The 23,207-nt window shown below is 39.6% G+C and overlaps 2 protein-coding genes across 4 annotated transcripts in view; one reads left to right on the forward strand and one right to left on the reverse strand.

Annotated features, from left to right (window-relative positions):
• LOC141378555 (uncharacterized) overlaps positions 1-23,207 on the forward strand; it is an 876,211-nt gene that overhangs the window by 832,108 nt on the left and 20,896 nt on the right. The gene's annotated exons all lie outside the window — the stretch shown is intronic.
• shtn1 (shootin 1) overlaps positions 1-23,207 on the reverse strand; it is a 68,045-nt gene that overhangs the window by 11,172 nt on the left and 33,666 nt on the right. For 2 of the 3 annotated variants that reach the window (NM_001198761.1, XM_021467139.3), the window contains 11 exon segments: positions 6,869-7,006; positions 7,102-7,228; positions 7,434-7,484; positions 9,140-9,246; positions 10,492-10,577; positions 13,206-13,332; positions 13,505-13,658; positions 15,308-15,454; positions 15,590-15,684; positions 18,121-18,202; positions 18,534-18,631. In NM_001198761.1, coding sequence (NP_001185690.1) covers positions 6,879-7,006; positions 7,102-7,228; positions 7,434-7,484; positions 9,140-9,246; positions 10,492-10,577; positions 13,206-13,332; positions 13,505-13,658; positions 15,308-15,454; positions 15,590-15,684; positions 18,121-18,202; positions 18,534-18,631 — 1,202 coding nt within the window. In that variant the 3' untranslated portion in view covers positions 6,869-6,878. 3 annotated transcript variants of the gene reach the window in all.

Below are 23,207 nucleotides of genomic sequence, written 5' to 3' on the forward strand. Positions count from 1 at the left end.
TGCTCTGAACACTACAGTATGTAGCTGTTTTTGTGGCCTGTGCCTTTAGTTCTCCCCGCCCACCGTTCTCACGTGCCTGTAAGAGTGCGCCTCAATCTCTGCCTCAGCTGCATCAGATAAACAACACAGTGACAGACATGAAGGAATTAGATCTCAAGTAATGTTTGTGCAAAATACTACAGTGAGAACTCTACCAATGATTATTTGATAGATTTGTTGTGGAGTTAATTCAAGCCTTTCTGCAACGACGAGTCACACACAAAGTTGTTACAGAGTTATACACACACAGCAAACACATACACACGCACAGTGCACGTTTAACTTTGCACTGTTTTTCATAGCAAATGTGATGTGATGCACGTTAATATACAACCTATATATAACTTTATTACAAACATGCACTGTTTTCAAAACGTTTTAAACTTGTAAAACTCATTCTTGATCACATTTGATAAGGATTGATGATCACAGAGAGCTCAACAGATGTTTTTATCCCAGTTGCTTTGTGCACGTCCTGTCTTGTTGATATGATTATAGGCGTTACAGCTAAGATATGTTGTCAATCGATTCGGTGGGCACGGACACCACACTCATACGTCACTTTGCAGTCGGCCTCAAAACGGGAGGGATTTGGATCCTATTTTAATGTCAGGAAATTTAAAAAGAGAGACTTAATGTCTTTATATCACCCCAATTTGACTGTGGACACACTATACCTACACACAGTTCTGTCCAAACAGCTTACAAAAATTATTTTCATGCCCTATAATATCTAAATAATAGGCAGTTTTTAAAAACGTTTTTAAATAACAAGCCAGTTTTTAATAGCATGAATTGTGACAAACTAAAGTGTTACCAAATAAATTATATTTAAATAGAATTTTTTACATGTTAAATGGTTTGCGTCATTTATTAAAATTCCGATAAGTTTCACAACAATGCTGCTTTTCCTCTGTTTTGGATCAAATCAATAAGGCCTTGGTGAGCATAAAACGCTTCAAAAACCTTTCCAAACTCAAGCTTTTGCATATAATTATATAGACTTTTTACATATTTGGAGGGAATTAAAAAGTCATTATTAGGCTTTTTATCTAGCAGCTTTCTTGTCAAATAAAATCAAGTACGCTTTAAACTGCACTTACGCCCTACTTGAAGTGGGAAAACAACTATTGAAAAATGCCACCACTTGGAAATCATAATTTGGCTATGCGAATGTTTTTAACTTCACATTTGCAGCTGAAAAGAAATAGCATGAACCTTGAAAAAAAGGGCTCCTTCCATTGACGATCGATTCAAAAGAAGAGCCAATGTTATCCTAGCTGGACTTTGATAAAACAGAAGCAGTTAAGTGCTTGAAGGTTCATTTCTACTTAAATCAAAGTAATCTGCTGTACAATATAGCAACACCTCACTAAAGTCTGAGCAACTTTAATATTACATTTAAAGTCTCGCAAAGACCAGACGCCTCTCAAAGTGTCTATTCAGGCCTGCCATAAATAAATGTACCACAGACCTGTGGCTATACATGCTTTCAGAAAACTTTTCAGCCATTTAAAAAGAGTGCGCACCAAAAAACTGAAAATATTCTCAACTTCAGATCATATAAAATGTACTAGACATGGGCCGGTATAAGATTCTGATGAAATGATAACCTTGGATAAAAAATAAAACGCTTTCACTATATCACAGTATTGCAATGACTGCCATAAAATGTCTTTTTAAATGTCTGAGTAAAAAACAAAACAAAAATTTCCCGCATTAAACACAAAAAATATAGTATTTTATAGTAGAAAGTATTTTGGAACAGTAAACATGTCCGGTACAATAATTAAAATAAATCACTGACTTCTTCTGTCTTCATTAGTTTTAAATAACACAGAACTACAAAAAGGCATCTTTAGAGATCTTCCTTTTCTTTGGATATAAAGTGAAGCCACTGAACTGTTCAGGTCTATAGCTTGCTTGGGTTTAGGTCCAAAAGCATAAAGCACTTGTCTTTCAAGTGTTTTCTGAATTGTGGACTGACCAGTAGCTTTTGATATGGAGGGTCATTTTCTGCTGGAGAAACTGTTGCCCTAAAATGAATAAAATAGTCATAAAACCACATTAAAAAAAACATACATATACCTAAGGAATGGTATAACAGAAAATATTTGCGGAATTAAAACCTTGACTTTTCCAAACCGCAGTAAACCTCGAAACGGTTATTGTCCAATTCCTAAAATGTACAGTAGGTTATATTTTTCTTCAGAATTAATTTTCACCTGAAACTGTTTGTAATTCTTAGCTATTAAAAAATCCAAATCAGCAGTTACTAGCACTTAGAGATAAAAAACATTTAAGGGCAAAATAAAATAAATCCCTATGGCTGCTGATGAAACATTGACATATTATGAAGTGAAATGATCCTCTGTGCAAGAAACTGAACATTATTCACAGCATTAATATCTTTGATGCACAGTCCTGACAGATGTTCCTGTTACATAATGATTATTTATTTATGGATATGATGATAATTTTATGAATCACCAGAGCATGACCGCAGTTTCAACTTAAAATCTTTTTTAATGTTTGAACAGTAAAAAAAAAAAAAAACTCATCTCAATCTCAAAAATGTACATTTTTTGCTTTTAGTATTTCTTGAAGCCAATGGTCCCCAAGGTTGCAGACCGGTACCAATTCATGGATCAATTGGTACAGCGCCGCACCATATATATTTACAGTACATTAGATATCACCTATGCTATTGTTGTCTATTGGAAGAAATGTGTCAATAGAGCTGCGATTTTAGTACAGGGTAGCGCTGCTTTGAAATGAATGTGGTACCAAGGTGCAGTGGAGGACTGGCCATCCAGAGCCAGCGATATATGCATATATACAGATATCTATGATCAGGAGTTTTTCAGGTAGTCAGAATGCAAATATTTTAAGTTAAGTTACGAAAATTATCATTTTGCCTCACTTTTCGCATGAGCATTGCAGACAAAGAGCGTGTGTTTGTTTGTATGGAAATGCATTATCCTCCCTACATGATAAATGTGATCTAATCCGTGTCCTGAAACACAACCCCTCTCCTGCTTTTACTTCTCATTCAAACTGGGGGAGCGATTCGTTTCTGAATGAATACCTGTTATGAATGGCTTGTTAACTTAACCGACAATAAAACAAGTTTCTAGCACCACAGCCTCTTGTTGTCATATTTCATTTACATCGTTTGCTTATTTTATTCAACAAAACTAGCATTAGCCCGAAATTTTACCTATGAAATGTTCTGCCTGGCGAGGCAGTGGCGCAGTAGGTAGTTATGTCGCCTCACAGCAAGAAGGTCGCCGAGTTGCTGGTTCAAACCTCGGCTCAGTTGGCGTTTCTGTGTGGAGTTTGCATGTTCTCCCTTCCTTCGCATGGGTTTCCTCCGGGTGCTCCGGTTTCCCCCACAGTCCAAAGACATGCAGTACAGGTGAATTCGGTAGGCTAAATTGTCCGTAGTGTGTGTGAATGTGTGTGTGGATGTTCCCCAGAGATGGGTTGCAGCTGGAAGGGCATCCGCTGCGTAAAAACTTGCTGGATAAGTTGGCGGTTCATTCCGCTGTGGTGACCCCGGATTAATAAAGGGACTAAGCCGACAAGAAAATGAATGAATGAATGCTCTGCCTTTATGCTTTGTTTTCTTTGTTTGCTCAATACTACACCCGTACACAGCGCTAAAGTCCAGCATCTTCACCAGTGCAGTTGAATGGCATTTGTCCTGGGAGCACAGTACAAATGTGGTGCCGCTATTGACGCATGCTCAGGGTCTGTATGTAATATCTAGTGTATATATCTACGGGGCCACACAAGAAATCATGAATTATTTCCATTTTATTTATTATCTGAGTCTGAACGATCTTTTATTTTGAAAAATCTTTTATTTTGAAAAAAGACCATATTCTCTTGGTTACATCTCGGTCATTTGAGTGCCAAAATGTAACCCACGAGCATAAAAATTAGTAAGAAACATGTCTTTGGAAAGTTTCCTTGCAAATGGGAAAAGGCCCAGTGAGGGAACTATGAACAGCAAAGGAATGGATCCGCAACCCATTAGTCAACCAATCAGGCGAATTCAGCATGTCTGTGCAAGAAGAATATCACCTGCTGTAGATCTCAAATAACGGAAGCCTTCACATATCTTGTCTTTTCCATGCACAAGTTTGTTATTTCCAAAGGAGGCATGCAGCTTTTGAGAGCATACTAAGAGTGGCGTGCACACCGCGAGTCACATGACAAGAACTGAACCATCAGCTTCATATTTTGTATGGAATATACACATTTTCCTGTAGACTAATTACCTCAGACAAACACAGAGCACCCAAACACTGTTTTTAATATTCTCCATAAATAAAACTTGTATCAGAGTTGCAGCAATGTCCTGCCAGCTAGTCATTCTCTAAGAAAATGGTTGATGGTCTGCTAAGCGTTGACCAGTCTGCAGTGATAAAAAGGTTGGGGACCATTGCTTTAAGCAAGTCATTTATACTAAACTCCATCATATGTTCAGGTCAGCAGTGCTTTATTGCCATTCTGTGTTGGGAAGAATTTAAAGAAAAAAAAAGTTTACAATTTTTCTTTGGAATGATGGCTTTGTTTGACTGATGACCTGAAATCATTTAATTCTGTGTTGCTGCTAAAGCACCTTTTCAAAGATTGAGGTCAAAGAATAAAGGTTGAAGAAACAGTAAAAAGATTGTGAAAGGGGGATAAGTTCACACCAGTGCCTTGTAATTACATAGCAGGACATTACAAGGTTAATACTAGTCCAGCCAAAGCCATTTGAAAACAGTATACTGGCAAATGTTCAAGGCTCGTCATCAGCAGCGCTCCTCTAGAAAGGCTTCTCACACAGACAAAGCATGTGTCAATAACTTTGCTCAGCGAGTATGAGAAATACAAAGTATAAGACCGTGGGCCAGAGGGGATTTCGTTTCACTACTATTAAACTCTCACAGACATTCAAAGTCCCTCAAGGTGAAGAAACATGCATTAAGAGCTGTTGAAGAGATTACAAGCGGAGATTACATCTACCATTAATATGTTAGTTTCACACTTTAGTTACTGCTCTTTCACTGTTCAGGAGGTATTTTCAGTATTCTGTCAACTTTTCTAAAATTGCTCAGAGAAAAATGGACTAGTTGTTGATTGCTATAAAACTGTAAGGTTTAAATAATTAGGATGGCATAGAATAGGAGTTATTGTGAAATTTGCACTTATTTTTTTAAATGCTCAAATTTGCTAAAACATGATTATTGAGATTACTATAACACACTGTATCTGAGACTGCAATCTGAACCACATATTGGTCGCCAAAATTATTACAACATTTGTATTTTTACCAATAATAAATGGTTTTAAAGCAGTTATTTGTATTTTTTTGTTGTAGCATGACAGTGGAAAATTTCACTTTGCTTTTCAGACATCAATTTTGCCATTAATTGTCATAATCCAGTGAGATTTTAGTTTGCATAAGGAGCTGGTGTTCCACACAAAGTGATCTGGTCACAGCATCATCTTTATTTCTACTTTCTCTTCTGGCCAAAGCATTCACATATTTCAGCTTCCACTACTTTATCCTGTACCTTTAAATATGATTGCCTCTGTTGCCTAGCAACTTCCTGCAACAGTTTCACTGCTGTGAAAAAATTTGCTCTCCCGTTTGCTGGACAGAAGTTTGCACATTTACAAGCGCTGTAGTAACCCATGCACAATTAATAGGCTATAATTGGGAAAAAGAATATTGTATTTTTTTTTAGTAATGACTTCATAAAATATGACGGCAGATGTTTAAAGCTTAATTCTAACAACTCAATAGAAGCAATGAATGTAAATATGATGTCACAAAAAGTGTGTTTCATGAAGAAATTTTGTTCCTCGCCACTGTCTGTTGCCACTGGCTTACTTGGTTTGGGACTTGTAGAGTTGCGCATCGATGGATTTGCTCTTCAGTGTTTGTACTTCCAGCAGTGAAAATTAATCACACTGAACTAAACTAATCTGAACCTCAACTCTGAAGACTGGACTGACAGTTTCAATTTACTAGAACTTCTTTGTTAAGCTGCTTTGACACATTCTGCATTGTAAAAGCGCTACAGAAATAAAGAAGAATTGAATTGAAATACATGCTGGTAATTTGGCTGGTAACGGTTTTGACAATTCAAAAACTGACAAAAAGTCAGAGAAATGAATCTATATGTGTTTTATTTGAACTAATTTTGAAAACCTTACAAATGACTGCTTCAGTAGTTCTAGTGTTAAGCTGGGGTAAATATTAGCGTTCCAATCATTTTTGCCATCACTGTACAAAAAAAATCAGAATATCTATGCTGTGATACAGTATAACAACACATGAAAACCTAAGGTAACATTGCATTGGGGATATATTAATATAGTTGCCAATTGAGAGGGCTTGAGAGTCTGAACTACTGAAAGTCAAACTACTGTATCTAGCTATTTTTACACTCAAAACTATACAAGTGTTGCTAAAACAAAATGGTACTGTTAACTAAAAGCACTAGCTTTACAGGAGCTTTAAGCACTGAACACTGAATGCCTTTTCAATATAGTGCAACACTGGCTCAGTGAGGTTTGGAGTCTCCTGGTGTTCACTTCAGAGTTTCCAACACTAAAGGGTTTCTAAAGGTTTGACCCAAAAAATTAAAGAGAGGCTTAAACACAGAAGCAAAACACTGCTGTCAAGTTGCATTATGGCATTTAAAAAAAAAGTACATAACTCAAGGCTTTTTTATTGTGTGGTCACGTGTTTGGATGAACTGCACTAGTGCAGACACACATTTTTTTTGGCTGCTTTATGGATGCACATAAAAGAGCAGATATTCACCTATGATCTCCTATGAGAGCTGCTCAGTGCATATAGTGGTTGTTGTGTGCCGTAGTGTTTCCTGGTCCCCTGTGTTCTGCCCTGGTTCTGACCGGGTCTGCTTAATTTGGGTCAGATCCACAACACTGCTGGGATTCGCTGGAAGGGAAGGGTTGAAAAGTTAAACAAGTGATCTGACTCAGGGGACGGAGAAAATGTGCTCGAGTAAGTGCGCATGCGTGTGTGTGACTGACTATTATTCTTTGCAGACTTCACTGCTTCCCTCCTTCTTTGCAGGGCTTTCTCCAGCTCTGACTTTTCTGATGGCGATGGGGGGCGTGGCCCAGGAGAGGAGGAGGGGCCTGGACGCTTGACTGTGTTCTAAATAGAATGATTTCCAAACATTTGCTTCTATTCTCACTCTTAAATTCTATCCACTCTTTAACCCCTGGGCTGTGTCCCAAATTGCATACTACTTGAGTAGGTAATGCATTTAAACTATTACACTATAAAGTTTTATACATTTTAATTACAATACTAATAACAATTGATAATCAACTATAAATGCAAATAAAGCAATTCTGACCAAGATCCCCTGAAGTTCCTGTATAGCAGAATTAGATGCCGTTGGTTCTTTCTGCAGGAAAATACATCAGAGGAATAATTAAGCAGCAAGTCATTAAATTATTGTCACAGCATAAATTAATTACTTATGTGAGAATTATTATTGTTAAAATGTTAAATGTAAAAAAAAAAAAACTCATACTGAACAAGGCTGTATTTATTGAATCAAGAAAGAATCGGTTTTGTATTCAGTTATGAAACAATAATGACAGTAATTATAATATAATACATTTAATATATTATAATAATTATAGTAATAAATTATATAATAATTAAAATATTTTAATATAGAAATTAAGCAGCACATCATTAAATTATTGTCATGGCAAAAATTAATTACTTTTGTAAGTAAGTACTAATATTGTTAAAATGTTAATTAACACTAGAACTGCCGGAGGTCACTGTATACCTAAAATTGCCAGTGCGGGTAAATTTTACACAGCACAAATTTTGTTTAGAAATTACTAAAAAAAAACACACACACACTATTCTGTTTTTTGCCACTGTTTACAAAAGTGTCAAGACTCATGAAATGATTATTTCGAGATAAAGTGATTATTTTTGAAGAACAACAACAGTGAAGTTTAAACATTCATGAGTAGGTTAAAACATCAAAATTTGAGCCATCATACTCTAATGCATAGTTTACTTCTCCTGACTCTCCATCATTCATTGCATTTTGTATTTTTAATAGCTTGACAAATCACCTTCTCTTATTCATTGGGACTTTATTAATTTGTTATAAACACTAATTCAGAGAATGAATTTGTAATTGTAATTTCAAACATAAGCAGTGCATAAATACAAGCTTTTTTATGGTGGCACACGCTGGCACTTATAGGTTTAAATGTCTCACTTTTTAATCTAATTTTATCTAAACAATTCTTAATATTTGGGAATTGTAAATAAGGCAATTTTAGTAAAGGTCAATGACTGGGAGGCTTGAATCTTTCATTGAAGATCTGTTATGTACATTTGATAAAAAAATAATATTATATTATATCATATTATATTATATTGTATCGTATCATATTGTATCGCATCATATCATATCATATCATATCATATATCATATCATTCATTCATTTTCTCCCTTTATTAATCCGGGGTCGCCACAGCGAAATGAACCGCCAACTTATCCAGCTCGTTTTTGTTACGCTTCCAGCCGCAACCCATCTCTGGGAAACATCCACACACACACTCATACACTACGGACAATTTAGCCTACCCAATTCTATATTATATTATAATATATTATATTATATTATATTATATTATATTATATTATATTATATTATATTATATTATATTATATTATATTATATTATGTATTCCTGAGCTAAGCTTAATTTTACCATTACTCCAGCCTCCAGCCATTTCAAAATAACAGGATTTATTTAAAATAGAAATTATTTGTAACATAATAAAAGCTTTTGCTGTTAATTTGATTCCCACTCAATGCATTCTTGTCAAACTGTTTAACCGTACTGACAGTAGCACTAATAACACATCTAATTTTATACAAAACAAATGACATAAAATCAGAACTAGTTGAGATTATTTGTATCACATAATTGATAGCATATATAACTAATCAAACATACTGATATTGATTAATTGAATAACAGAAAACACAGGCAGTGAGTGATTTTCTATGAAAAAATGTACCGGTCCTGGTCTGACTCTGTTGGTTGTCTGGGAAACCGGTCGAAGTTGAACTCCTTTTTTAATACGCAGCATCATCTCATCCACAGCCTGCTGTCTGACGTCCTTCTCTACACACACACAAATGGGATTTCAGTTCAAACACACCTATACACACACTCATTGCCTGAATTTGATTTGAGCTATAGAATATGCAGATGAATTTATAATAAACAGCATTTGAGCAGACGAACACACATCTCTGCTTTTCATTAGCAGTCATTTCAGACACAGAATAATATCAGACGTTTCCCCAATGCTATTAAACAGAACTGCTAGGGTTTCTATTTGAGCTGGCATGCATAAATATAAAAAAAAAAACAGATCAATAGAAAGTTGATCTATGCTGTTTGTCTTTATTTAGTGGCCTTGGCAAACACTTTTAGTCAATCTGTCATTAACTGGAACAAAAACATGTGAATATTATCTGCTTACCAGTTGATGTTTTTCTAAATCACTGAATTGGCAGTGCATTTTAAAGCTCAGCATAGTCCAAAAAACACCCTTCTATTCATATGAGATCATAAAAATGTTGTTCGTCATTAACAACAACACCTGAAGGAAAGCAGCAATTATTTGAAAGTATCTAAGCTTTGGCCTGCCACTTGTATTTATTATGGGATGTGGAAGAATTTTTAGTAAATCCATTTGCACCATTTCTGTTAAATATTAAAATGCTGTGAAAAATGGAAATCAAGCACTAGTGATAAAAAAAAGGCCAAAGATCGCCAGCAAAATTCTATAAACCCAGACATCATGCCAATAATTGAAGAAATGTCAGATTTGTGTTAGCATAAATGTGTAATGACTTATCCAGCCTCTGTATAATAGTGTTTGTCCTTCAGCAAAACGCGGCAAGTCTTCTTTTTCTTTCTCTTGCATCTTTCTTTTTTTGTATAAGGCTGAAAGACGTAGCTTTGGACAAACTTTAGACCCAAATCTTTCATGTTTTACCCATTGCTGTAATTAAAAACAGAACTGTATACTATATAAAATAGTGTACATTAATTACATTCCATTCCAGCATTTACACAATCAACATAAATATCTATAATCTTTCCCATGGCTTGATGGTGAACACAAGTGTGGAGCAGACCGGCTAATGAAATGAAAAACGAAAGATCCTTGAACTGTCGCCATCACCGATTATGCGGCTTTAAACATTTTAATCTACAGGTATGTACTCTTTGCATATATAAGAGATTATTATGCACATCTTGGCATTTATTAATTACTATGCACATCCTTCAAACCGTGCAATCTTTAACCTGAGCAGATATATAGACAGGAACTGAACTCTGAACTTATTTCTTTACCTGGGGATTTCTCAGAGGAGTCCTTCTCCACTAATGCGATTTCAGTGCTCACATCTTTTTTCTTACGAAGCATTGATAGCAATGAGCTGTAAGAGATAAAAGACAAGAAATAAAAGTATGAAAAAATAGCCAGAAAGCCCTTCAATATGTGCTGCCATGACTTCCTGTTTCATTTAGAAAATACGTCATTGAAACTTCTACTTTAAAATCTACTTTAAGATTTGTTTTTTCTTTTAATTTTGAGCTTTTGCAAAAAGTGCTTTACATTGGAGTCATAACCATTTTATTAAGCAAACTATATTTTATGTTTTTTGCTTTAGCTGGATGCTACATTTTAAGAACTTATACTGTAAAACCATCAGCCACTTTATTACAAAAAGCTGTTCATTCTTCAGTATATTTGCGGGTCATTTCCAACCCTATATGATCATAATGTGGCCATCATTCCTACAGTATAAATATGACGTGTCACAAAGCTCAAATCATCTCAAACTGTTTTCTGCAACATGACTGTGAGTTCACTAATACTTAAATGTCCTCTACAGTCCAGTGGAGCACTTTGGGGTGTGGTGAAATGGAAGATTCTCATCAAATCTGCAGCCAACAATCTGAATTAACTGTGTGCTGCTCTCATTTAAAAAAATAAGAATTTGTAAGAAAGTTTCCAGCACTTTGTTGAAATTGTGATTCCGGCAAAAGACAAAAGGTTTTTAGCTTGATGGTATCAAGGTTTGGCCCAATCCTTTTTTTTGTACCACTATACCCCTACCTCTTCCTCTTAGCCCTTGAAACAGAGTGTGAAGGGGAAGGGCTTTTAAATTTACCCCTAAGAAATGGGACAGCACTAAAAGACCTGCATACATCATCAACTGTCATCACGATTTATTGCTTTATATGAGATCAGACGATCGCGACTGCTGCAGTTATTCCAGTTGTGCTATTTTTTGGTATTTATGTTCAGAAAATCAGTAAAGGCATATAGCATGTTATCATAACGATATAAATGTGGCAATAAGATCATAAATGTACTGTGTATTTACACCTTGGCCATATTCATCTATGTAAACACACAAACACAACATTAACATTATAGCAGACACTGTAAAAAGCTCATTCCCAGCTACTAGTAAATTCTGACAGGGTATTTCAGAGTCAGAATGTTGTAGGACTGCTGTACAGGAATTATTATAGGGATTATAGATAACAAAATTTAGCGGTTTTTATTTTAACTTTTTTTTTAAAGCATAACGGTAAAACACAAATGCGGTTATGAATGTATTAAAACGTGTGCTTGTTAGTTGTAAAACTTCATAGTATTGACAAAATCAATTGTCACTAATTTGTGCATCTAATTTGTGCTTCTCCTTAATTGCGTGTGCAGCCATGCTGCCATTGTAGATAGTGTATTCTGGAAAATTTTCTTACTCCTTGGTTTTGAGCGTGGTCCTGAAAAATCTCAGTTTAAAGGGGTATCTAGCCCTTCCTCTTAGCCCTACGCCTTTAAGCTGCAGAGAATTGGGACACCCCTACCCCTTCACGTGAACGCGCAAAAGGGGAAGGGGAAGAGCTAAGGGTTAGAATTTGGCCTTAGAGTTTACACTCTAAAAAATAAAATTTGCCATTAAACAACTTTTTTGGTAGCCCAAAGAGCCTTTCAATAAGTGGTATTTAAAGGAACCATTTTTTCTTGCTGTTTAGAATCATTTACATTTTAAAATATCTTCAAATAGAAAATTCTAAATAGTTAAAGTATTTAAAATTTGTAATATTGTCACTGTAGCTTTGATCAATTAAATGCAGCAATGGTGAGCTGGAGACTTCTTTAACCCTTGTGTGCTTTGTTTAAGTGTTTTCTGTTTTCACCCTCTCTGGAGTGGTTTTGCATCTTAATTTGGCCGTATCTTTCTGTTGTAGCTTTTGGTGTTTTCTCTGTTTTTTTTTTTTTGGTGATAAATCTTATCTTGACACATATTTTGGGAAAATGCTTTGAAAATTAAAATTATTTAAAAATTCAACAATACACTCTGGGTTAATTTACGACCATGGTTACGACCACAGACTGGTTTTGCCCAATTTAATTATAATGCCATTTCTTGATTGGAAATTCATGACACCGTATAATCATGTGTTCTTTATTGTTGCATTGTTGAATGAACTTTTTGGACTGTTGATTAACAGTTGCAATGTAAAAAAAGCATAGATTTTGCCTTCTATATGGAGTATAGTATGTAAATAAATAGTAAATAAGCAGCTCAGCTCTCAGAACTATGTAAGTGTGTTAATGCACACACACACACTATAATCTGCTGTTTAACTCCATAGAACTCCATATAAAAGTAGCACATTTTTGCACAGGCCTATCTAAAGGGTTAATGCTGATAAATGATGATGAACTGATGAAACTGATTATCAACTGTAACATTACACATTTTACCTCTTCCCAACAGGGAAAACCACCAACAATCAAGCATGCATGATTATATGCTGTCATGGCTTTGCAATCAAAATATGTCTTATAATGAAAGTGAATAGGGCAAAACCAGGCACGAGCATAATGAAGGGGTAGTAAATTTAAACAATACACAATGGTTTAAAAAACTGTTCTAAAACTTTTGATTGGTAATGTATGTTCCTCATAAAACCAACAATGTAACAAAGTGTCCAGTGAATGTATGCACTAATTTTGATGGCTTTTGTCATGAACAGATATTCACCTGAGTGGGTTGCTTGAGGAACTAGATGGTGGAGGTGGAGGAGGTGGTGGAGGGGGAGGAGGAGGGGGTGCTGGGGCAGCAGTTGGAGGGTTGGAGACCTGCTGGAGCTTCTTTTTTAGCTCCTCCACTGCAAACAAACAAAAAAAGCTGTTCTCAGAGATACAAACTCCTGCTTGGTTGTGTCATGTCACAATTTGTGTAGGTGTAACATATATGTGGTTGTTAAAGCGTTATTATGAAACTGTCAGTATGTTGTCAACCTGACTTCAAAACGGCTTTCAGATGTTAAACCCTGGTACCTGTGTATCTGAGGTCTTTGGCTTCGGTTTCAGCTTTAGTGTGTTTGTGCTGCCACTCTTTTCTCTCCTCCTCCAGCAGATCTGTCTGTCTCTGTAGCGCCGTTAGCTGCTTCTTTACTTCACTGCTGTTTACCTGCTCTTCAAGAGCCTTCACCTGGAGTTCACCAACACGCACACAGCAAAACAATGGTAAAAACGTTAGTTGTAAAAATGTACCATGACCTTCAAAATGTACAGGTGAAGTTTGCAAAAATATTTTATGTTAAAATAAATCCTCTTGACCCATTTTTTACTGAGTGCTATAAAGTCCCTGATGTACCTCAAAAAAAAAAAAAAAAAAAACATGTGTAATATACTTTTAAAGATTATTAGACAAAAATAAAGTTTGATATGAATTTGACTCAGTGGGTAGCACTGTCCCCTCACTGCATGTTCATCAGGTGCTCGCATTTCCCCCACTGTTCAAAGATATGCACTATAGGTGAATTAAATAAATTAAGTTAGCTGTAGTGTGTGTGTGTGTGTGTGTGTGTGTGTGTGTGTGTGTGTGTGTGTGTGTGTGTGTGTGTGTATGTGTGTGTGTGTGTGTGTGTTTGTGACTGCGTGTCTCTTTTCACCATGATGATCCCTCGGTTCCAGCTCGCATCTCAGCCTGCCTGTCGGACATTTCACACTGGATGAAAGATCATCTTCTTCAGCTTAAACTCGTGAAAACGGAAATGCTTGAAGTTTCTGCCAACCCGACTCTACATCATAACTTTTCAATCCAGATGGATGGGGCAAACATACTGCATCCAGAATGGTGAAAAGCCTTGGATTAATGATTGATGACCAACTAAACTTCTCTGACCACATTCTAGAACTGCTCGATTGTGCAGATTCGCACTCTATAACATCAGAAAGATCCGACCCTTCTTATCTGAACATGCAGCTCAACTCCTTGTTCAAGCTCTTGTTTTCTCCAGACTGGATTACTGCAACTCTCTACTAACGGGGCTTCCGGCTAACTCTATCAAACCTTTTCAGCTGCTCCAGAACGCAGCAGCACGAGTGGTCTTTAATGAACCTAAAAGAGCACATGTCACTCCGCTGCTCATCCATTTGCACTGGCTGCCAGTTGCTGCCCGCATCAAATTCAAAGCTCTGATGTTTGCCTACTAAGCCACCTCTGGCTCTGCTCCTTCTTATCTGCTCTCACTTCTGCAGATCTATGTGCCCTCCAGAAACTTGCATTCTGTGAATGAACGTCACCTCGTAATTCCATCCCAAAGAGGGAAGAAATCACTTTCCCGAACTCTCGCATTCAATCTGCCCAGTTGGTGGAATGAACTCCCTAACTGCATCAGAACGGCTGAGTCACTTGCTGTCTTCAAGAAACGACTAAAAACTCAACTATTTAGTCTATACTTCACTTCCTCATCTGCAATTGCCTCTCTGGCTATACCACTAACTGGGCTCAAAAAAACGCTTTTCTTCTTAGATTTTACACACCTGAAACTTGTCTACCGCACTTACTCATTGTTGCTCTTATAGTTGTGTAAATTGCTTCCTTGTCCTCATTTGTAAGTCGCTTTGGATAAAAGCGTCTGCTAAATGACTAAATGTAAATGTAAAACATATAGTTGGCGGTTCATTCTACTGTGGCGACCCCTGATGAATAAAGGGACTAAGCTGAAGAAAATTAAATGAATGAATGAAATTGAGTATGTATCCTCTCAGGACACTGTGACCCAAGGGACATTGAGGGGATTAATTTGTGTTTGTGTTTGTGTGTGTGTGTGTGTGTGTGTGTGTGTGTGTGACCTGTTGTTGATGCTCCAGTCTCTGTTTCTCCAGAGTGTGTGTCAGTGTGCTGATCTCTGCCAGAGCTTTCTGTAGAGCTTCACCCGCGGAAATACTCTGGACCAACACCTGGCTTTGTCTTTTCAGCTTCTTCTGTTCTATGAGCATCTGCATACAAAGAGAGAGAGAGAGAGCACATATAGAACACATTCACACACCATCTAATTAGCATATTCTATAAATATTCAGAGCCCCTACAACGTCTTATGCATTTCAATAAATTAATTCTGTAAGAAAACTCACCTCATGTGCAAACTTCTCTGCTTCAGAACGCAAATCCCTCTCGAGCTTTAGATCCTCCTGCAAGGACTCAAACTCATCTAAAGCATATTGAGAAACTACACACACACATACACAAGAAAAGGTGACAGAAAGTCCTCAGATTCATGGTACTATAAACATTTCTTATACTGAAGCCAATCTACTAAAACAACAGGTCGCAAATGTCACTTTTTTTACATAATATAGGGCTCTATGCGCATGGCGCAAAAGCATTAAGGGCGTGTCTGAATCCACTTTCGCTATTTTAAAAACAGAAAAATACAGCTTGCGTCGCGGTGCATAGTCTAACAGGGTTGTGCTTATTCTCTTAATGTGCTATGGGTGTGTTTTGAGCGTAACGTGCATTATACCAATCAGAGTCTCATCTCCCATTCCCTATAAAAGTCAGTTGCATCGCGTCATGGTGCATTTGTTATTTACATGTTGGACTTTGTAAGTGGAAAAACTGAACGTTACATTAGCGAGAAAACAGTTAAACTGATCATCTGTGCAAGGATGAAGAACGAGTCTCCTTGATTCGGCCTCTTTATTTTCTCTTTATTTTAATTTACTCTTTACTTTACTCCTTTACTTTCGTGTATAAGGAAACAGTGGAAATTCACTCTAGTGAAGACATCTATTAGCCTACATACAGTGCATTCAGAAAGTGTTCATAGCGCTTTACTTTTTCCACATTTTTTATGCTACAGCCTTATTCCAAAATGGATTAAATTCATTTGTTTCCTCAAAATTCTACACACAATACCCCATAATGACAATGTGAAAAAGATTTTTTGAAAATGTTGCAAATTTATTCAAAATAAAAAACCTGAAAAATCCTTTCCAGATGCACTGTATTTAATTTCGCTATCATATTCAATTTAGTTTGTTAAGGGCAAACATTTGTTTAAAAACTATTTCTAAACTCAGTTCTAATTTCCAGCAAACAAATAAATAAACAATAATATTGAAGTGTGGTCAAAAAACTGAGTTGTATCTAAAAACATGTCCTGTTCTTGTTCCCCATATGGTGATGCAGACGTCTCCAAAACCCGACAGGTGGACAAATCTAAAATTGTTTTTATTAAAAGAATGTAAATATGCATATAATAAATAATACTGTTAATAATAATAATAACATTATACAAAAGCAAATTGTCATGAATAAACTGAAAAAGGCCCCCTGAGGTGAGGCATGGAGGAAGTGGTTTTTATATTTATGTAGAAAATAATCATTTTTGTAACATTTTAATCCTTTATTTTTTAATAAGTAAAGATATTTGTGAATTGCTGTACATCCTGTGTGGATTAAGTGATTGAACCTGTATGGATGCATAACTAACCCGCTCTGCTCTGAACCCGCTCCTAGACTGGTAGGTCAATGTCACAGAATACTTCAGTTCCTTAAAATAGCAAAGTGCCAACAATGCGCCATAACATTAACTCACCTCCTTTTTAGACCATGAGTCTACAAAGTGGCATAAATGGATTTGCTATTTAAACAATGTGGTGTAAAACATGAAAATTAGGGTTGAGCTGGTCTGAAAATAGCAACAAATCATGCCAAACACATCTTGCGGCTAATTGTGCCACATGTATGATAGGGCCCTATGTGTCTAGAGAAATGCAGAAATTAAATAAAATAAAATAGAGAAATGCAGAAATTAAAGGGTAAAGGTTCTCTAAAGTTTTAGGAAAACACAGTTTTTGCATTACATTCATTCTGATCCCAATGATTTTTTAATTTTCCAGTCTCCCTCAGTAAGTACATTTTTTTTTACTTTACAGCAGATTCATGTACAAAACAAGACAATAATACTGCATTTTCAGAAAGACTGAAACTAACAAACAATGCTGTATTGACTACAGAATATTGAATCTGCGCGCACATGTGTGTTTATTAAGTGGTCACTATTGCTTTATCTGTTTATGACAGACTTTATATATGTACTGAGCATTTATGCATTTTTAACCTAAATCTGAGCTGCAACAATCTATAAAATAAAATGGAAGCTGTGAAACATGTATCCAGAAATTTACATCAATTGGCACAATGCTGACCTTTTCATTTTTGCCATTTAATCTTAAAAGCAAAACATTGAAAAGCTTTAAATAATAAAAACTGTTAGCCAATCATACCAGTGGGTGTTGTTTACTTCTGCATCTACAATACACCACCCATATTTAAATGGTATCAATGAGGGGGGTCAAAACAAGACAGAAAATAGCTTATTACTTCTAAATTATGATTTTTTAAAATGTTAAATTTAATAACATAATAAGTGGATGTCAGAGAGAGAAAATAAGGCTGTTAGTGACCTCTTTAAATAGTGAATTACTTCTTATAATGACACAAAGAAGCTTATAAACACTTTGAATGAAGCAATAAAGATGCACCAAAGTGGGAAAACAGAATTCAAATCAATAAACGAGAGAGAGAGAGAGTGTGTAAGAGAGGGAAAAAAGAGAGGTTAATGTAAGGGGATACAGTGGAGAACAGGAGCACAACTGACCTCTGTTGTATTTGCCCAAGAGCTTCTTTTGTTGGAATGTTTCTGCTATCAAAACAGTATTATCATGTTTCTCTTTCAGGAGCTTAGGGGAAAAAAAGAGAGAGCGAGGGCTTCATTTATTCTGGTATTAAACTGGTTCATCTGAAACACATTGAAGAACACGGCACAAAGACAGCCTCTTCTTTTCTAGTTGATAGTCATTATTCTGAGTGAAAGCCACTGTGAAATATGCCAAGGGTTAACGCTAAAGACATTAACGAAGTGGGTCAAAATGGTTACGTTCTGCCATGATGAGAGGCTTTTTTATGTGCATTAAAGAAAGCGTATATTGTAAAGTGATGTACAGTAGATCGTCCTTAAAGATGTGTTCATTAAAGCAGCACATCTCTAGATTTAATGCATTTCTGGCATACTTCCTGTCTGGTTTTGGAAAGCTGCTCTCTTGTAGTCTCCAGATCGATCATGAGCTGCTTCTTTGTAGCCAGGATCTCCTCTAGCTTATCCCTCAGCTCTACAACAAATCAATAAGAAAGGTGCTTATAAGAAACTTACAGTACACAGTGACCTGAATACTAAAGTATTTTTGTAAATATGAATTGAACTGAAGCATGTGGGGAAATATTAATGAGAAATGACAGTTTTTGCTGAAAAATCATTGCAAAAACCATTGTTTGAAAAAAAAATTATTGATTATTGTAATGTTCTGTTTACTTGTCTAAACAAATCTTCTATGGAGGGATTGAAAGTTGTGCAGAATGCAGCTGCCAGGCTTTTAACAAACACCAATAGAAGGTCGCACATTACCACTGTGCTTAAGGCACTTCACTGGCTTCCTATTAGTTTTAAAGTAAATTTTAAGATTCTGGAAATTACATATAGAGCTCTGCATGGTCAGGAATCCTTCAATATTTAATGTCTTTTACATATTCACTCATGTAGCCTAGGGCTGGGCGATTCATTGGAAGGTAATCGAAATCGACATTAATATGCTATAATCGATCTAAATTTTCCAGGTCAATTTTTACAATTACTTTTGCTGACCCCGCTCTGTTAAGATTGATTTATACTTCTCCGTCAAGCGCACACGTATGGTCAGGCACAGCCGTCGGTTTGATAACGGTGACGAGCGTGGGACAGCGTGGATTAATTTAGGTTGTTCGTCGTTGATGTTCAATAAATAATCATAGATAGTGGATAGTGAGTGTTTCCTTTATTTATTTTAAAATCAAGTAACGTGCCTTCATTCAGAAATCTCTCATGGTTTTATGTGAACATATTTACTGTACAAAACTTGTCAGTGAACTATGAGGCCAAAAAATAAATAAAATAAAATAAAACAATCCTTCATTAATCGTAATCGTGTTAAATTGTTCAATTAATCAAGATTTTGATTTTAGGTCGCCCAGCCCTAATGTAACAGGCCTCTGATGTCTTCTGGCAAAGATCTTTCAGCCATTCCCAGAACATGTCTTAAAACTTTCTCCCTCTAGCACTGAGAACACTGGGGCTTTTTAAAAAGCTTTTAAAGACATATTTTAGGTCAAGCTTTTAATTAAAAGTATGCTGAGTAGGTTTAACATTGGTGTTCCCCTTCGGGGGGAACTTCAGCACTATAAGTGGATTTGATTTGTAAAATCCACGCATTGGGAGGTTCGGTTCAGAAGCTACTCGTCTGAAAGAGTATTGAACGGGCCAATTAAGAATGAAATGGCAGCGCAAGCCTGCGCAGGTGAGCGGCATAAGCAATCAACTGAGTATATAAGCTCACCTGGCGCCAGCAGACGCTATCCTTTTCGCTTCAGAGACTTTCTGATCGAGTCGATGAGGGTTCCTCCTGCTGTGACCAGCAATTCTGAGCGAACGAGAGCATTCTCCCGGTCCAGAGTGTGTACACGCAGCGGCAGACGGTCGAGCTGGGTTTCTCCCTTGCCTGGCGTTCTTTGGGTCCGGTCCTCCAGAGCGGTGCGTATAAAGTTGCAAACTTCACAGAAAGAGCAACACAGTCGTGCAGCACGTCCTTTTCAGGACGGCGCTCCGACTGTGCGTTTCTGGATGCGGTGGTTTCCTGTCCTCGGATGATGGGCGCGGGCACTGCGTTACATGTCTGGGGGTCCAGCATGTTAATGCGCTGCTCGCGGGCAGTTCATGTCGTCATTGCGATGCCATGACTGTTGCGCAAGATCGCGGTTAGCCTTTGCAAAAAGGCGAACCACCCCAGTTGTCCCCTGCTCTGCAGCGGGCACTCGGGCAGATCTGAGGGTTTCAGCGGGAGATAATCCGCCGCCCACGGGCTCGCGGACCTCTCGCTCCTCACGGCGCTCCATCCAAGCTTCGGGTAGTGGGAGTGATCCGTCTAATCAGATGGTAGCTCTCACACTCGCTGACACCGGAGATCAGATGTCCTCCGCGGCATCGGAGGGTGGGCTTTCATTATCCGATGATGATCCAGACCCGCTCGCCCCCTTCGGGCTGGTGAGCGCTGTCACTACGGATCCTGAAACGGACATGTTAGCCGTGCTTTCCCGGGCTGCTTCGGCCGTGGGTTGGAGATGGTTTATCCCCCAGCTCCGCGGCCGGACCGACTAGAGGGGCGTTCACTTCTTCCCGGAGGTGCACAGTAGGCTCACGCGGTCTTGTAAAGCACTTTTTTCTGCTCGTGCTGCGTGTCCCTCCACCCTAACCACTCTTGACGGTGGAACAGCCAGGGGCTATGTGGCGATTCCTCAGGTTGAGTGCGCGATGGCGGTAAATCCGCGCGGCGCCTCTTCTTGGCGGGGTCCGCCTCGTCTCCCATCCAAAGCCTGTAAGTTATCTACCTCCCTCGGAGCTAGAGCTTACATAGCTGCGGGCCAGGCTGCTTCCGCCCTGCATGCGATAGCCACCTACCAGCACTACCAAGCGCAGGCGCTGGCCGAGCTGCACGAGGGTGGGTCCAACCCAGGCTTACGAGCTTCGCACCGCCGCCGACTTAGCTCTTCGGATTACTGAGTCCGCTGCGTGTGCGTTGGGGAGGACGATGTCCACATTAGTGGTCCAGGAGCGCCACCCCTGGCTGATATGCGCAAAGTCGACAAAGTCCGCTTTCTTGACTTCCCCATATCCCCAGCCAGGTTCGGCGACACTGTCTGTGAATTCACCCAGGAATTCAAGGCGGTGAGAGAGCAGTTGGTGGGTGATGTCTTATCGGCGGCCCGTAGCCCGCTCCGCCCGCTGTGCCATTCATACCTGCTCCTCGCCGAAGGCGCCCGCCTACGAGAGCTGCTCCGCCCCCGCACACGCCTCCGGCGAAGCGAGCGCGTCGGGCACCTCGGAAGCAGGCAGCCCCCCTGCCCAGAACGCCGCTAAGTCCGGCAACGGACCGCGAAGCGCCCCTGGGACAGGCCATCTGGAGAAGAGGGAACTTGCTCTTTCCCCGCTGGAGGGCGGGGCCCCATTTCCAACGGCACTTTTTACTGCCATGAAAATATCATGAGAGAGCACTTTTCCACTTCCCCGGATGTGACAGCCTGAAATCTGCCAGTCTGGGACGCTATGCTTTCTAGCTTGCAGATTCGGTGCGTTTCGCCAGTGGCTCACGAGCGCTGGGAGGACGGTCTCCTTTCTCCCACCCCTCGAGCCTCCCCTCCGGAGCTCGGGTATGGAGTGAGAGCAAATATCTCACCTCCAGCTCTTCCGCGGGACCCTCGTGCTTCCCGGATCAGCACACCCACTCCGCGCTGCCCCACCGCTGGTACGTCAGCGATTGTAGCGATGACTCCATTAGCGAGGGCTCTGCCTGCCTGGTTAGCGCGGGCCAGCCCCTCGCGGTGGCTCATACGCACAATCAGACTCGGTTACGCGATTCAGTTCGCGAAACGGCCCCCCAAGTTTACGAGCGTGTATCTCTTCAGGGTCAACCCCCTGTCCGCCCCTGTCTTGCGAGAGGAGATTGCTGCCCTCCTGGCGAAGGGTGCAATCGAGCCGGTTCCTCCAGCCGAGATGGAGAGTGGGTTTTACAGCCCATACTTCATCGTACCCAAAAAGAGCGGTGGGTCACGGCCAATCCTAGATCTGCGCGTTTTGAACCGCTGTCTGCACAGGCTGCCGTTCAGAATGCTCACGCAGAGGCGCATTCTCCAATGCGTTCGTCCTCGGGATTGGTTTGCAGCCATAGACCTGAAGGACGCGTATTTCCATGTCTCCATTCTTCCACGCCACCGCCAATTTCTGCGGTTTGCGTTCGAGGGTCGAGCGTGGCAGTACAAGGTCCTCCCCTTCGGGCTCTCTCTGTCTCCGCGGGTCTTCACCAAACTCGCGGAGGGTGCCCTAGCGCCCCTTCGGCTCGCGGGCATTCGCATGCTCAATTATCTCGACGACTGGCTGATTTTAGCCCACTCGCGGGAGCAATTGATTATGCACAGGGACAAGGTGTTTCGGCATCTCCGCCTACTGGGGCTTCAGGTCAACCGAGAAAAGAGCAAACTCGCCCCTGTGCAGAGGATTTCTTTTCTCGGAATGGAGCTGGACTCGATCACCATGGTAGCGCACCTCTCCGAGGAACGCGCTCGCCTGTTGCTGAACTGTCTGAGGGAGCTCGACAGCAAACTAGTGGTCCCACTGAAGTTCTTTCAGAGGCTCCTGGGGCATATGGCATCCGCAGCCACCGTCACGCCGCTCGGGTTGCTCCATATGAGACCACTTCAGCACTGGCTTCACGATCGGGTCCCCAGACGCGCATGGCACGCGGGCACACACCGGGTCTCGGTTACTGCGCTGTGTCGCCGCGCCCTCAGCCCTTGGAACGACCCCTCGTTCCTACAGGCCGGTGTGCCTCTAGGACAGGCGTCCAGCCATGTTGTTGTTTCAACAGACGCTTCCAACACGGGTTGGGGGGCCGTGTGTCGCGGGCATGCGGCTGCGGGCCTCTGGAAGGGTGCCCAGCTGCATTGGCATATCAATCGCCTAGAGCTGTTGGCAGTGTTCCTCGCTCTCCACCGCTTTTTACCGGTGCTGGAGCGGCAACACGTGCTGGTCAGGACGGACAGTATGGCGGCGGCGGCGTATATCAACCGCATGGGGGGTATGCGCTCTCGCCGCATGTCTCAGCT

The sequence above is a fragment of the Danio rerio genome, chromosome 17 (genome assembly GCF_049306965.1).
Source record: "Danio rerio strain Tuebingen ecotype United States chromosome 17, GRCz12tu, whole genome shotgun sequence".
Lineage (NCBI taxonomy): Eukaryota > Metazoa > Chordata > Actinopteri > Cypriniformes > Danionidae > Danio > Danio rerio.